Genomic DNA, 15,678 nt, shown 5'->3' on the forward strand with positions numbered 1-15,678 from the left:
TATCAAAGGGTCAATATTTAGGCACGGATTTCTGGATACTAGAGCCCCGAACAGAATTCATGAGAAGAAAGGATGCGAAAAAACGAACATATTCACAAATCAGCGAGACGACAGAACGCCAAGAGAAAATATATCAAAATTTGGTTGTTAATCATTTGGAATTTACCGTCAGCTGGATGCTAGAAGACCAAAAAAAAAAAAAAAAAAAAAAAAAAAAAAAAAATGAAAATTGTTGTTCTGCATGTAGACTTTTTGTCTCAAAATAACGAAAACACGACAACGGCACAAATTTAAAACGAAGTCATGGTAACCTTATGATAAATGTACAAGCGATCGGTAACACCGGTATTTAATCATTTCAATAACTTTTTAACCTCAAAACAGGCACATTGATTTTGGTGATTAGATAATTATTGTTTTGCAAGAGAATAATATTCTTCCTGACATATATTCTTTTCACTAAAAGCGGTTATCTAACTTACCGGTAGTTTTATTACTTTCTATTGTTTATTCTACAAAATAGATGTTTTTATTAGTATTAATATATATCCCTATGCCAACGATTTTGAGAAAAAATGGTAGGTATCACTTTCACAGCTTATTATACATGTATGCCTATACCAGTTTAATGTCTCGATGTTCTAGCGGAGCGGAAAAGGATGTTTATGCTTATACGTACAGTAGTAAGTGCATTATGTACATGGTATTCTTCCGATGCAGACCAAGCAATCGAACTCATTTCAGCATCGGAAAGTAATGTGTATCTCTTTATATAAATGTGAAATTACTGTAAATCTTTAGATAAATAGATATTATCGTTTTTCAGAAATACCAAAATTTTATCTATCGGTCATTTGAAATGCTTGTTCCAAGATAGGCCGTGGGCTCTGCTGAAGGGCGCTTCGCTTGGCTGGTTATAGGAACGTCAACGAAAACTGCTATAGATATTTTTAGAGTGGAACGAGGTGTACACACACAAGGTAGCATACAAGACAAGCCTGAAGATCTGTAAGCTGTTCATGCTCGCTATCAATCCGCCATGGAGCCCAGGAACAGTGGAAATCCTGGCAAAGTTAGCAGTAAGTGGTTTTTGTTATAGAATTTTAAATACCGTATTAATATGTCTGTCAACAAGATATGTACGCTATATTAGTACATACAGGACTTAGGACTTACAGGCCATCGGACGCTTACGGAATTATTAAAAACCATTTTATATGTTTGATAGGCCTATATACCTTTAGATATAGGTTGCGGAGAGAGAGAGAGAGAGAGAGAGAGAGAGAGAGAGAGAATGTGAGTACCGACGGCTATCAAATTATATTCACGTCCGTGGTTACAAGCGCTCGAACTGAGTTTTTTCTGGGGTTTTTTTAATTCAAGCCGGAGTGTGTGAATTTTGTTTTTGTGTTATGAATGCAGTGTATGCAGTATATGTGTAAAAATCTTATTTCGAAATTAGTTACATCGGAGTTCAGGGGAATTAACTTGTCCGATATGAATACCCATTAACGGTACAGGTAAACAGAGATTAGTCTGGTACCTGGGGGGAATTCAGTAAGAGGTCAGTCAATCAGAGTATTCCAAGCATTGACGGAACCCGTTAACAAACCAGAAGTCACTGAAGCAGTCCGTGCAGTCACTTATTGTACCAGCAAAAATTCATTTCCTCCGGCATTGCAGATTTCCTGTTATTTTGTTTTCTTTAAAAACAGAGGGAACAAGTGTTTTGGTCATCTAATGGTGGGGGGTTTATAGGAATTCAATACATGAAGTCCCCATAATGACCAATATTTTTATTTATAGATTGTTTGTTAAACAATATTTGTATGGATTGGTTGTGATTGATAATGGACTGCCCTCAGTTAAACTGATTTTTAGCAGTTTATATATTTACTTTACATTGTCTACTGTAATAAAGGCCTCTGTTAGGAATTTCAAAGGGTTTAACATTAACCTGATTGAGAATCATTGATTCACCATTGATGTAGAATGAATATGATAGAATGATTAAAATATAGAGAGTTAAACACATTTGAATTTTTGCTTGGTCAATAATTGAATGTCACATGCATGATATGCCATACAGTTTGAGATAGCATGCAAACTTATTAATCATACACCAGTTGCCAGATGATGTAATGGAAGTTTCATGTTGCCTGCAATGACAGGGTCAGAGTTCGATTTTGCACCTGTAATCTTTGATTGAATAATCATTGTCAAAATTAGTCCAGATTGAATCGAAAGCTGAGTGTAATTTGACTTCTTCATAATACATGCAAGTACCAATATAATTATATTTGGGAACTTCAAAAAGTCAGTTATTTTCTGTAGAACAAGTAAGCCTAATGAAAATATGAATGGTGTAGGTGATCCATAGGTACAATTCATTAGTATTGATAAACGTATCCACACAGAATATACTTCTATTCACCTTGATAAGGTGTGTCACAGGTTAAAACAGAGAATGTCAACATTGAAATTTGGTCAGGTGTGATCAGACTAAATATGGCTTACACAATGAGGAGTGGACACTTGCAGTCAAACCAGAATAGTATGTTATAACATTATGTCACATTATATCTGTATATTGTTTGTTTTAGGTTTAAAATAATAGGATTTTAAATGGCAGGCAAATAACCCCTTAAAAACTCTTGTAATGCAGGTATAGAAAATGTCATGACAGTGGTATGAACTACATGTGCTATCAATTGAGTTTGGACAAGTTGGGACGTGAAGGATGTTTTTGATTCTAAATTGATTTTGGTATCAAAGTAAAAAGGACATGCAACGTTTCTCAATACAGTAATATATAATTTTTCGTGACATTTCTTATACAATTCACTTGCATTCTATCTTTCTTTCTACAAAAAAAATCTTGGGGTATAATTACCATGCGACTATTTTAGAGCTAACATATTTTGAAGGCATTTGGTTGTTGCAAGTAAAAATGTGAAGTCAGCTCTCTCATGTATTACAGTGAGTTGTATAAATGATTGAACCCTGGGCCCTTGCATTACTAGTTAGGTGATCTAACCACTGAGCTAACCTGAGGCTGATAAGTGTGGTAATATTACTACAATTTTGACAATGCAAAATTTAAACCTAAAATTTTGGAAATCATACAAGAACTCTTTGTGAGGAGAGAGAAAGAATACAAGAAACATTGCATAGCATGTCCTTAAAGTTTAATATCTAGAAACATTGCATAGCATGTCCTTAAAGTTTAATATCTAGAATAAGAAAGAAGAAAAAAAATGTCAGTTTTCATCTCACTGATGCCAGGGTCATGCATTTTCTTGCATTAGCATGTTGTAAATCTACAAGGAGCATGAAATTCAGTCACCCCCCCCCCCCCCCCACCCACCCCCCAACCCCCGAAATACTACTTTCATAAGCCAAAAATATTTAAAGGAATTATTTTGTGATAAGTTGGAGCCAGTAGTAATTAATTCATTTAATTATCATTATTATGGCCACCTCTTGCAAATGATCACTTAATTGATTAAATAGATCATTTCAATTGTCTAGCTGTATTGCACCCAAGATGCATCACTAATTAGTACACTGTAATTGACAGCATCCCTGTCTAATTTGATTGACAAACATGAGTTCTCGGGGCAAGTTTTATGTATTACATTTTATGGATATAATCATTAAAATGACCATATTGATATTGTCATTATGTATATAAGGTATTAAAACATTGATGTACATATATACTATGTGTTATACTATGTGTTGTCAGCTGCTGCATAGCGAAACACAAACAATTACTTGTATACATCTCCGCTTTCCTATATTGCATATTAAATGAAGTGTGGTTGTTATTATCGCAGATAAAACACTTACATTCAGTGATCTAACATCTCTTGAAAGGAAAGATGAAAGATTAATTGTTGAAATGATTAGAATTACAAATTCTGAATGATTCCTGAATGATTAGGTTAACTTACTTAAGTGCTTTTTAAAAATCTTGATGTGTTTTAGTGGCATTTAGTAAACATAAAATATTTCCTGTATTTAAAAAGTGTTTATAATACTGGTACTAATTGTCAGCTGGAGATTACATGTTTACAATATTGGGAAGGTTTAAGAATCCTGTGTCAAACACTTCCTCAGATCATTAGGTTCAGGTCTTGAAAAGGGTTGTAGAAACATGAATTAAAATTGTCACAAAAATACAATTTATATATTGATTCAGTCGACACTGCATGTTTCCATGTGTGCTTACATGTTTATGAGAGAGTTTAAGTTTAAAGTGCAGTTTATCCACTTGTATCACATGCACAGGTACATGCAGTTATAATTAAATGACAATAGATGTTGTACAGGTCAGAGGTTGTTCAGAAATGAATGAAGAGATAGACAGGGAAACATTTATATGTAAAAACAAGTACTGATCATGTTGGACAGGTCTTGGCTATGAACAAACATGTTTTTCATTGATTTTACATCTGACAATTCAAGTACGTTTGGGTTAATTATTTATCATCTAAATTTCTGTATAATTAGATACTTTCTGTATAACTAAGCCATGTCTGTATATAACTAAATAATTTTTGTACATTTGAAATGTTTTGAATACCAGTGAGCCATTGGTTTTCAGAGCTGTATGGTTCCTGTTCATGCATTATTTCTTGTACAAAATTACTTTAATAAAAGCAGATGATTTGGTTTTAAAAGTATAATTATATTTCCTTTTATTACATGCTTGAAAACATTGGTGGGTGTAAAAGAAAATGGTAAGAAGATTATATTTAAAAGGTTATAAATATAGTGGGTACGCATAAATAATTTGCTGCTCATTAAGTCTGTTAGGTGTCTATAAATAGACCCAGGCGCATCAAGGGAATTCCAACATGATTTATATAACGTAGATGCAACTGTCTAAACTTAGGTCTGAAAGTGTAAAACAATGAATTACTAAGAGGTATTTGATATTTTGATATTTTCATATCAGCTAGATCTTAAACTGATCTTAAACTTATGGCACATACGGTACAGGGCTTCATTCAAGATTGTAGCGGCAAGGTATGGTGGCTGATTTGTGCCATTTTACTATATGTGTTGTCTTTTCGTTATTTTGAGGCGAAAAGTATTTGATATTATCATTTTGTCGTCTTTTCGTTATTTCGGGACAAAAAGTCGCTAAATATCGATTTGTTGTCTTTTTGCCTCGAATTAAAAACAAGATGATTAAGTGTAAAATGGCATCAATCAGCCACTTTTTAAGCTGCGACGGTATTGAACACAGCCCTGTAGTAACAAAATAACGCAACTTTACGTAGATAAGACTGCCGGTGATCTTCATTTTGAAAGTCTTAACTGGACATGTGACTGTCACTTGATTTGTGCATTACAAACGGCCGAGTGACAGTTGTTTGTAAACAACCTCATAAATACATATGTGTGATGATTTAACATTTTTACAAGCTGTGCTGCTCTGTTCTGAAGATATAAAGTATCTTATTAGATAAATGAAATTAAGTTTTTAATATGGCAATGATTTCCATAGAAAGTCTTAAAATTTTTGTCATTAATCCTTGGAAAGAATGTTGGGAATTGTATCAAAGTTGGAAACATCTGAATAAAATATGTTATAAGTAATAAACTAGCTTAATATGGAAAATATCCGAGGATGAATAATCATATTAAGGTATTTCATCTATATTGGGTATTTCACTGTACCTGTGACCGTAAATTGAACTTGATAACAAAGTGCATTTGTGCCATACATGCACATTTGTTTAGACAGTTTTAATGTACATGTTTTTAGTTTAGTATACAATGTATGTAGAGTGTGTTTGCATGTATATGATGTATTGTTTATTCTTTTAAAGCTTTTTATATTATACAAGTACAACGCCAATGAATACTCTGTGTAAAATTAGGCGTTAAATCAAATAAAAACAGTTTCAGTTTCATGCATACACATATACCCCCAGTGCCCAAGAAAAAAAATAAGATAGGGGAAATGTTTCAATTTGACATATATCCAGAAATCACACACATATATATATATATATATATATATACATCTCAGTCAGTTATTTGAACTAGCTCTTCAGAATTTTACAATGTGGTGACTTCAGATTTAGTGTTGTCAGTTAGCCAGCAAGCAGTCATTATTAAGTGTCCTTGCTGCACCAGTGTTAGATATTTACCTGAGATGAGGCAGTGTAACATTTAATTTTCTGATTTAGAAGGTCATGGACATGAAAGTCGGTGTTGTTTTAACTTGTTAGCTACATAAAGTGGAAATATTGTCCTCCCGAGGCGACATCTTGAAAGGAATCAACCAACCACACAAAAACAAATAGTCTGTGTTGTCAGTAATTTAATTAAGGTTACGTAAATAATTTTAAAGACCTCCACTAATTTCCAACAGTTGAATTCTGAATGGAATATGATTTCGACTGTGTGTTGTGTATAATGCTCTGTTTACATGATAGAGACCAGGTACAGATTAGACCCTCAATGAAATGTGCAGGCAGGGTGCAGTATAAATAAGTTTCTATTTTATCATTGTGACACGGAGTTTTTATTTTAGTGGGGGAGATCTGTGTGTTATTTGATTGGGATATATGTGTAGTGTTCTGCAATGGGGAATAGTAACCACCATTCACAGTACTCACCAAGTGAGGTCCCTCGGGAATCTGGACCATCTGAGAGGGGGAAAGAGATCAATGGAGCAGGTAATTGTGTGTTTTGTAGAGATCATAAATTGACTGCAATTTGGTCTTCCATCCAAAGAGCCTTGGGTAACTTTCTCTTCAGTAAACAGGTCCTTGTGGTCATTCAGTTGAGACAGTACTATTTGTGTGTGTGTGTGCATCCACAATGAGTTTTATGATTGCATGTGTAGCATTTTATTTCATCCTTGAGCTTCAACTGCTCCTATGTCTGACAGCACTGTGATGTTTAATGTACTAAAGAGTATTTTTCATCAGGCAGACTTCATTCATCAGACAGACTTCATACTTACAAACAAGTTGATATCGATGTTACAGGGGTTTCAACCATCTAATGTTTTCAGTCAGCATTTTGCAAATTCTATGGTCGTTATAACAATCTAGTTTGCCAATACTTTAACCTATCATTGGGTCAAATGCTGTGTAATGTGTTTCATACCAATTGTTAGGCCGTTCTTTACATACCAATTTTTACTATGGATATCTGTTTACCTGATCAAGATATAGGGCTCATGGCAAGTGTGACCAGTCAATAGGGGATGATTACTCATCCTAGGCACCTGATCCACCTCTGGTATTTTCGATGGGGGGGGGGGGGGGGGGGGCATTTTGCCCAACTCTTAATTTTGTATTGCTTATAGGAGTTACAAGATTGATCACTGTTCGTTATCTTCACGTTTTCGTTCAGTATGTAAATGGACCATGGTCAGAGAAAGACACTTTTATATTTGAGGTCAGTACATGTTGAATAGTCACAAGAAGGAAATGGCCGACATAGTGTATGGATTTGTGACTTGAGTATTGTTTAACCTGCAGACTTTTCATTGGATACAGAGAGGTTGTAGATTGCCCATAGAAAGTTACCGGTGTATTCAGAAGGGAGAATTACAGGGTAATGAGCCACTACCCAGATAATTATAGGCAGGTAAAAGAGCATTTTACCTGGCCATGGCAATGAAGACCACGAGCGAATGTCCCAAACCAGTCCTTTTAATCATAGTCCTTGAGTGTGTTTACTTACACTTGGTATTGACATTAATTCAGCCAGTCTTTAAGGTTACAGCTCCCCCTTTTCTTAAGCTACCACTCCTTAATAAAAAGTATATTCTAGATCCACCTCTTGAAAATTATGAAATAGCACTTTAGCACTCTGTACTTATATATTAGTTATTTAGTATCATAATCATGTTATGTGTATGGCACATTGCAGAAATACAGTTAGAATTTCGAATTCTTGTAATTTATAATATAATAGTAAATAAAATTTATATAGCGCCTTATATATTAAACAAATTACTCTAGGGTGCTTTACTAGGGTAGAGATGAGGAATGCAATAATAAAACACAATTAAATGAAAGTAATTGACAGTATATGACATAAAATCTTACATCTGTAAAATTTTCACAATAAAACATTATTATTAAGATCGAATCAGCTAAAGGTTTTTTTAATACTCTAAAATGTTTTAGGACAGTAACGCTAAAAATACAAAGATCAAACTCTCAGAACAATAAACACACCTAAATTTGACATATTGGAGCAGATATATAAAGTTATTGAGTAACAGGAAATTTGTCGTATATCATTGTTATTTTTTGCTCAGATGCATTAAATGTCCTGTTCAAAATTAACATAAAACCATTAACTGTTAATGTACAGTTGTATGTAAATTTAAAATTCACCTGAGTTTTGAATTTGCCCATATTAAACAGGGGCAAAATTTCCATAAGATTTACAGTTAAACCTCCTCAGTCTTGAGATTTTTGTTTGAAATGCCAAACTTCACTTAGTTTAATTCATATACTGTACCTATATATTTTCACATTAACTTAAAAACATGGAGGGATCGAGGGGGATAAATATGATGAATTACAAGTTTATTATGACATATTCACTTGTTTGATTTGATCATTCATTCTCTCTTGGGAACAATTGTGCCTGGAAAAGGTGACCAACATGATTGTTACTATGTAGTACAAAGAGCCATTAGCAAAGCATTTACAAACTAGACAGAGTATCGGGAGACAACTAAGAATCAATATTTCATCTAGATTCATCAAAATATGATATTGATGGGGTAAAAGATTTGAATATGCACATTATCAAAATGAAAATTGATAAAAAAAATAGTTAAAATTATACACTCAGTGCTCTACTACAACAATAATTATAGATAAAAATGGAGCAACATTCAAATGTACTAAGAGCAGATTTTTTTAATGGTATAATTATATTCTTAAAATCAGCTTGCACCACTAACTGACAGCTGAAATAGCATTACTTATAACTGCCTCCTTATTGATGAGAAACACTTCCATATAGATTGATTGTGAACTTTGATCATACACTGGTATTTGTTAATATTGCTCACCTGGCAATACATGCATTATCAATTAATATGCTTCCTATTAGTTTCTTCTTATATATTCGATACCCTGCTAATTTCGCATAGAACACAGATATACATATACACGTACACACCATCACTATTTCTGTTGTGTCTCCTTAAGTACTCTTCTGTCTTGTTCAAATTTTTCATTTAGAGGAAATTGAAACAAAAATAACTCCATTAAGGTAGATCATAATACTCGTCCTTAAATGGGCTTGATCATGCAAAAATTGCCTCTATAAGATAGATATAAATTGCAGTAATAGATATAGACATCGAAAAATGTACATGTTGACATGCTATTTTTATTGTTATTGCCTCTCAAAAGTAAGCACCCTCTTCCACATGTAATCAACATTTAATGCACTCCTTCTGATTACCATAATAAGAGGAAGATGCCTAAGGTTTTCAAGGTCAAGGTCATAGTATCAGTTCATAGGAAAACCTTGTAGGAAGAATACTGACCAAATTATTGGGGCTAGGACTATCAAACTTGGTACACATACACCTTATGCCAAGAGGAGGATGCCCTTTGTTTCTCAAAGTCAAAGATCAAGGTTGTAGTATTACTAAGTAGGAGAACCTTGTTTTTGTTACAGATACAGATATTGCCCTGAAATTTAGTGACAAGCTTCTGCTTACAGGAATATAATTTCAGTTTGCATTTCAGCTGAATTGATGCACCATGACCTACTTTATTGATAAAAGTAGGTCAAACAATTTTTCAGATTTTTTTAGTTAGTTATGAATACAGGTATTGCCCTGAAATTTTGTCACAACCTCCCTCTCATAGAAATTTATACATTTCAACTTAATTGGTGCACTGTGACCTACTTTAGGGCTAGAAGTAGGCCATGTAGTTTTCTGGACTTTTTCTCATCATGTATACAGATCTAATGGGCGTATGTTGTACCTTTAGTGGTATACTCGTGTTGATAATTATGCACCAATGCAATAACAAAACTAATTGATACTACATTTGAAATATCCGTATCAATCAACATTGGAGGTGCTTTGTTTTCTCCATTGAAACATAAATATTTTGAAAAAAAAACATAAACAGCCAGTGTAATGATTATAAAAAATGTTACATTTAGCATATATTACGCCACAATAGTAGTTAGGGTTTTGACAGTTAGATAGTGCACTACCCTTGCTTACTATTTTGGCATAGTATACAAAAAAATGTAAAATTATCATGTAAACAAGACAGCAACAGGAATTATTGTAGAGTTCTGTAAGGATTTGAAACATGGTATAAATAAATAGCAATTTGACTGTAATGATTGAAGGCTCAGTATAACTGACTAAGGACACCTGTTAATTGTTTTAGAAAATTTGAGTGTCAGTTGTTGAGGTACAGTTGTTGAGGTACGTGGGAGATACAGAGCTCACAATTCTTTGTTACCGCGGTATGTAAACAAGTCTCTGCCATGTTTTTGTTTACATGGTTAATATACTAGTAAAAGTTTTGTTTAAAACCGATTTTTTTTCAATTTACAAGTTAATTCTGAACACAATTAAATAGTTCTAGTGTTTGGCACATCTCATTTATTTTAAACATGCTATTTTCTTAGCCATCCATATGTACTGTAAACAAAAACAATGACACAAGCCTTATTTACATAACAAAGAATTATCTCATTTGTAACTCAGACAACAACTGTATTCAAATTTTGGTTGATCATTAGAAATTGTTTAGTTAAGCATTGCAAACAATAAAAATGAGAAAAATAAAATTTGAAATTTTTCAGCTCAAATTGTGTCCATGCCCCTTTAAAGTTGTATGGTCTGGATTATGACAATTTTTTCCACCTTGTAAAACCGCTATTAAATCATTGCACGTATGTAGTTATGAGGCTGTACGACATGTCGTACATTATTTCACCTAATTTAACAAAAATTATTTGATTTTAAGTCGGTGTTTACAAACAACCACGTACGTCACTCTGCCATTTCAAGTCACAGTCACGTAACCTGAGTTAAGACTTCCAGATCATCGGTGATTTTATCCGTCTAAACCGGTGTATTTTGTTGCAACAGTACCGTGTGCCATAAGATTAAGAGAAATAAAAATATCAAATAACTCTTTGTTATTCATTGTTTTATGCTCTTTCAGCCAGTTTCATCTAAGTTACACATCATGTTGGAATGCCCCTGACACGTGTCGATCTATTTATAGATGCCTAACAGACAATATGCGTATCCGCTACTATTTACTTTTTAAATAATCTTCTCGTTTTCTTTTAGATGCAAATGTTTTTAAGCATGTAATTAAGAGAAAGTTAATAACTTTATGAACTGATTAATCTGCTTTAAAGTAATTATGTACAAAAATAAGATATAAACATCAGATCTGAATAGATAAATAATAATTACAGCTTTAATGTCTTCATAGGAGTATGTTGTAATTTGCATGTCTTTCTCTGTGTGTCTAGTATAGGTATGTGATGGATTGCAAGGGCATATATGTGCATTGGTCACCACTGCAGGGGAAATGCAGGCATAGTGTAATATTCTAGGTATATTCTTGCACATTCACCTGGGATTTCGTAGAACAGAACTATTGTTGTCTGTGTTACTATTTACTCATGTATGCATAATTTTGTATCGAGGAGAGGCCTATCTAAATTTTTTAAGAAATTGTGTCCAATTATTATTATTTTTTTTGTCAATTAATATATGTGCTCAAATCAACAGAATTATTAGACTGACGTATCACAATTGTTTGAGATTTTGAAGATAGTAGTCTTTTGAGGTAATTAATTCATATGAACTCATTTTATTCCTTACAAGCATACATGGAGAAACTGACTCCATAAAGGAGTGAATTTAGAGAGGGCACACCTGGAGCACTGTGACCCCCTCTAAATTTTTTAATTCAAACTATCGACCAATCAAAATTGATTATCCATTTTCAAATATTGGAATGATATACTTGCCCCACACTACTCCATAATATATATGTGCATATTTGAATAATTTATGAGGACTTAACAGAATTAGAGCATAGACAATTCTTAGCTTTAAATCAATATATATTAAGCAGCTCCTTTAAAACATAACACTGCACCACAATTTTATTTAAATTTTGACTACTTTACCATTAATTTTGATTAGGATTGTTACATGGTTTGGTTCAAATCTGAAAAAATAGCAATATTTATTAAATTACTTTAAATTATTTCAATAAATTAGTACTTTTGAAATTCAGTTGAACTTGTAAAAGTATCTCGATCAAATACCTTGAATATCTTGAATATCATGGATATGTCAAAGTGAATTAGGTTCCCAACTACATTTTCTTTATGTATATGTATTTTTGTGTCGCCTGCGTTACACGCAGTGGCGACATATAGGGATCACTATCCGTCGTCCTGCGTCGTCGTCACAAAAAATTTCTGTCACAGTTTTCTCAAGAACCACATGGGGCAACTCCCTGATATTTGGCACAGAGCATCAGTGTGGCCAACTGTATTGTGTAAGATATTTTCGAATCTGTCGCTTATCAACTTCCTGTTTGCCGGGACTTAGAATTTTTTACAGCAAAAAAATTTCTGTCACAGTTTTCTCAAGAACCACATGGGGCATTGACTCCCTGATATTTGGCACAGAGCATCAGTGTGGCCAACTGTATTGTGTAAGACATTTTCAAATCTGTCGCTTATCAACTTCCTGTTTGCCGGGACTTAGAATTTTTTACAGCAAAAAAATTTTTTGCTGAAGATTTTATTTTATGATTAACTGAAGGGCAGTATTTTTATGTACAAAAGGACAGTATTTGTAATTCCCATACTGAAGGACAGTATATGTGATTTCAGAACAGCACTAATTATGATTTTTCTTGAGAAACAGTAAATTGGATATATAAAAAGACAACAAGACTAAGCAGTAAACCCAACAGATAATTACTTATGGTTATTACCATTGTCTTGAAGAGCACAGTAACAGGTTGATACATATTTTCAAACATATGTTTTCATTCAGTCTACATTTAATAAATGTCTTAATTTCAAACAGATTCTCCCACAAATTCCATTGCATAATAATGTTTCATCTTTCAATTTCAATTAAGTTATCGTTAAAGAATGTTTAGTAATTCTCAAAACCTTTAAAAGGAGTATTAAACTGACAAAAACCATTTGAATAATTTACTTTTTCAACATTATACGTGATATATTACATATAGAATGAACTAGCAGGCGACACATGTCTTCTGGGGAAGACTTAATACTGCGTTTTTTTTATATCAAACTCTCAGATATATTGGAAGTTTTTTCTCAACACCATCAAATTTGAGATAACAAAGTTTGACTATATTTGACTATATATTTTTTCCTCCAAAAAGAGATATGGTTCTTGAAGATTTTAGCTATAGATTTAAAAAGATATTAAAAGGTAATGTTTTGAAATTCTTAAATATTTTTTTTATTTAAAAACTAATAGATATTCATAGCATGTATCAAATCACAGCAAAATTTGAACTCTTAAGATCTCTTATTTATACAAACACATTTTTTTATTATTTTGGAAAAACACAAAACTGAAATCATATGAAATTATTGGGAGCTTGTACACGTGTCACTCTTTTGATGGTGAAATGATAGGATATATGAGATGCTTTAATGAGCATTTTGGTGTAGCGATCTGCTTTAAAGTTTCAACACTAAATTTAGAATCCGTTCCTCTATTACATATACATATATGGTTTTCTTGAATGTACATTTAACACTGTTAAATGGAGCATTCCATTGACCTAGCACCTGGTGGCACTGCCATCTGTAATAACATCACAAAGAATTTGTCAATGCTTAAGTGCATTTTTCTAATTCTTTTGTTTCAGTAAGGCTTAATGTCAAATATACAAGTTTGTGATAAGGGGTAAGTGTATTGACTATCTATAGTCAATAAGCATCAGTTCCCAGAAGTTGAAAAAGAAGCCAGTAATTTTACGACACTTGCGTATGATTATGCATTGTGTGTATCCAGATGTACCACTGCTCTCATCTAAATTTCAAAGAATTTGATGCAGTAAGCTTTAATTCTGCATTGTTCTAATCTGCATGTCCCAGAGATGACACCCATTAAATTCCGGGGCAGAAATATTGGATTTTATATGCTTATTGATCCAGATTGTAGAAAGTTGCTCTTATACCTTGTTAATCAAGTTACAGTGAAAACTGTTAGGGTAATTTGCCAAGAGACATGGTCCCTATAGCATTCAGGGTGGCAGAACTGCATTTGTTCCCATGTAGATGTAAACACAGTACATTCTTATAGGTGATTACTTACATATACTTAAGAGAGTTCTCATTTCACTTGGATAATTGGAATTCATTGTGAATAATTAGACAGTGTTAGATATGAAACACCCAGAATCTTTCTCTTTAGAAGCGGGTAAGTTTGGAATTTTGTTGTTGTTGAAATGTTTTAATTTCTGCGTTGCCTTCTTTGAGATAAAACTTCAAAACCCAACAAGTATTATGTATATTTATGATATGGCACCTGCATGTTAGAATTGCTGTGTAATATATTGATAATTAGAGATAGAAATATATGCCTTATTTTGGGCATGCACTGCAACATGCATTTAAGTTCCAATTTTAATTTGAAAAATAAATTCAAATCAAGCAACTGTGATTCAGTTATTGCACAAAGCATAAGGAAGAGGTAGCAATTTTGATAAATGTCAACTTGTTTCATTAGAATTATGTTTTTTTTCCAGTTGACAAATTGCTGTACATGTTAAATCAAGGATGTACGCTGCACAAGGTCAAAAGTGGTGGTATGCTCTATCCACGCTCCTTCTACCTGGATACAGAAAACATGGTGTTACGCTACGCTGGTTCAGAAAAGCGATTCAGGAAAAAGCGAGTGTCCTGTAAGTGAATTGGCTAATTCCATACGACTGAAATATTTCTAAAAATTAATTCATATGTGATGATCAGAATGAATGGAAAGATAGAATTTGGGTGTAAAAGATCGATCTGTACATGAAGTTTTTATGAAGGAATATGTTTTTCGGAGTTATAAATTGTTAATGATTTTAAAATATTGTTATGATAAAATATTTGTATTGCATATGGAAACTGTACACATTTATAAGGATATAACTGTATATATGCAGTTTACATGTATTCTCTTTTTAAGTATTGCAAGAAATTTAGTTTTAGTGCTATTACCGGTACCCAGTAATTAATATTCAAAGCAAATAATGCAATAAGATGTTTGTTTTTAATGAGAGTTCTTGTGAAAAGGTGTGTAAGGATCGATGCTTTATTGAAATTAAGACTATACAACTCAATACATCCACACTGAAATTGCTTATATCTTAATCAATTCTTATTTTTTGATGAGTGATTTTGAGTTTAACATTGCATTATGATGATCGAGTGATTTTATTGTAGGGCCAATATCGAAGATTCGCGAGGTGCGCGAGGGAGAGAAAGACTATTCTAAACGACTGGACCCGTTTGATGTAAGAATCCTTCTGTATACCTTGATCTACAGTTATCTCCCTCTCTTCGCTCCTTAAAAAATGATGCTTCTCCCAGAATATCTTTGATTTGACAGAAGTTTTAACCATTTAAAAA

General features: G+C 33.0%; 1 protein-coding gene across 10 annotated transcripts in view; it reads left to right on the forward strand.

Moving 5' to 3' along the window:
• The first annotated feature begins 656 nt into the window (after window positions 1-656).
• Window positions 657-15,678, forward strand: part of LOC125645955 (1-phosphatidylinositol 4,5-bisphosphate phosphodiesterase eta-2-like) — a 38,118-nt gene continuing 23,096 nt past the window's right edge. For 4 of the 10 annotated variants that reach the window (XM_056140641.1, XM_056140643.1, XM_056140642.1 and 1 more), the window contains exons 1-3: window positions 6,205-6,698; window positions 14,811-14,966; window positions 15,493-15,563. In XM_056140641.1, coding sequence (XP_055996616.1) covers window positions 6,605-6,698; window positions 14,811-14,966; window positions 15,493-15,563 — 321 coding nt within the window. In that variant the 5' untranslated portion in view covers window positions 6,205-6,604. Of the gene's footprint in view, window positions 1,080-2,467; window positions 2,555-4,420; window positions 4,470-6,204; window positions 6,699-14,810; window positions 14,967-15,492; window positions 15,564-15,678 lie in introns of those variants that run through there. The other 6 variants (XM_056140648.1, XM_056140650.1, XM_056140645.1 and 3 more) reach the window with 4 other exon arrangements.

Source organism: Ostrea edulis, chromosome 6 (genome assembly GCF_947568905.1).
Source record: "Ostrea edulis chromosome 6, xbOstEdul1.1, whole genome shotgun sequence".
Lineage (NCBI taxonomy): Eukaryota > Metazoa > Mollusca > Bivalvia > Ostreida > Ostreidae > Ostrea > Ostrea edulis.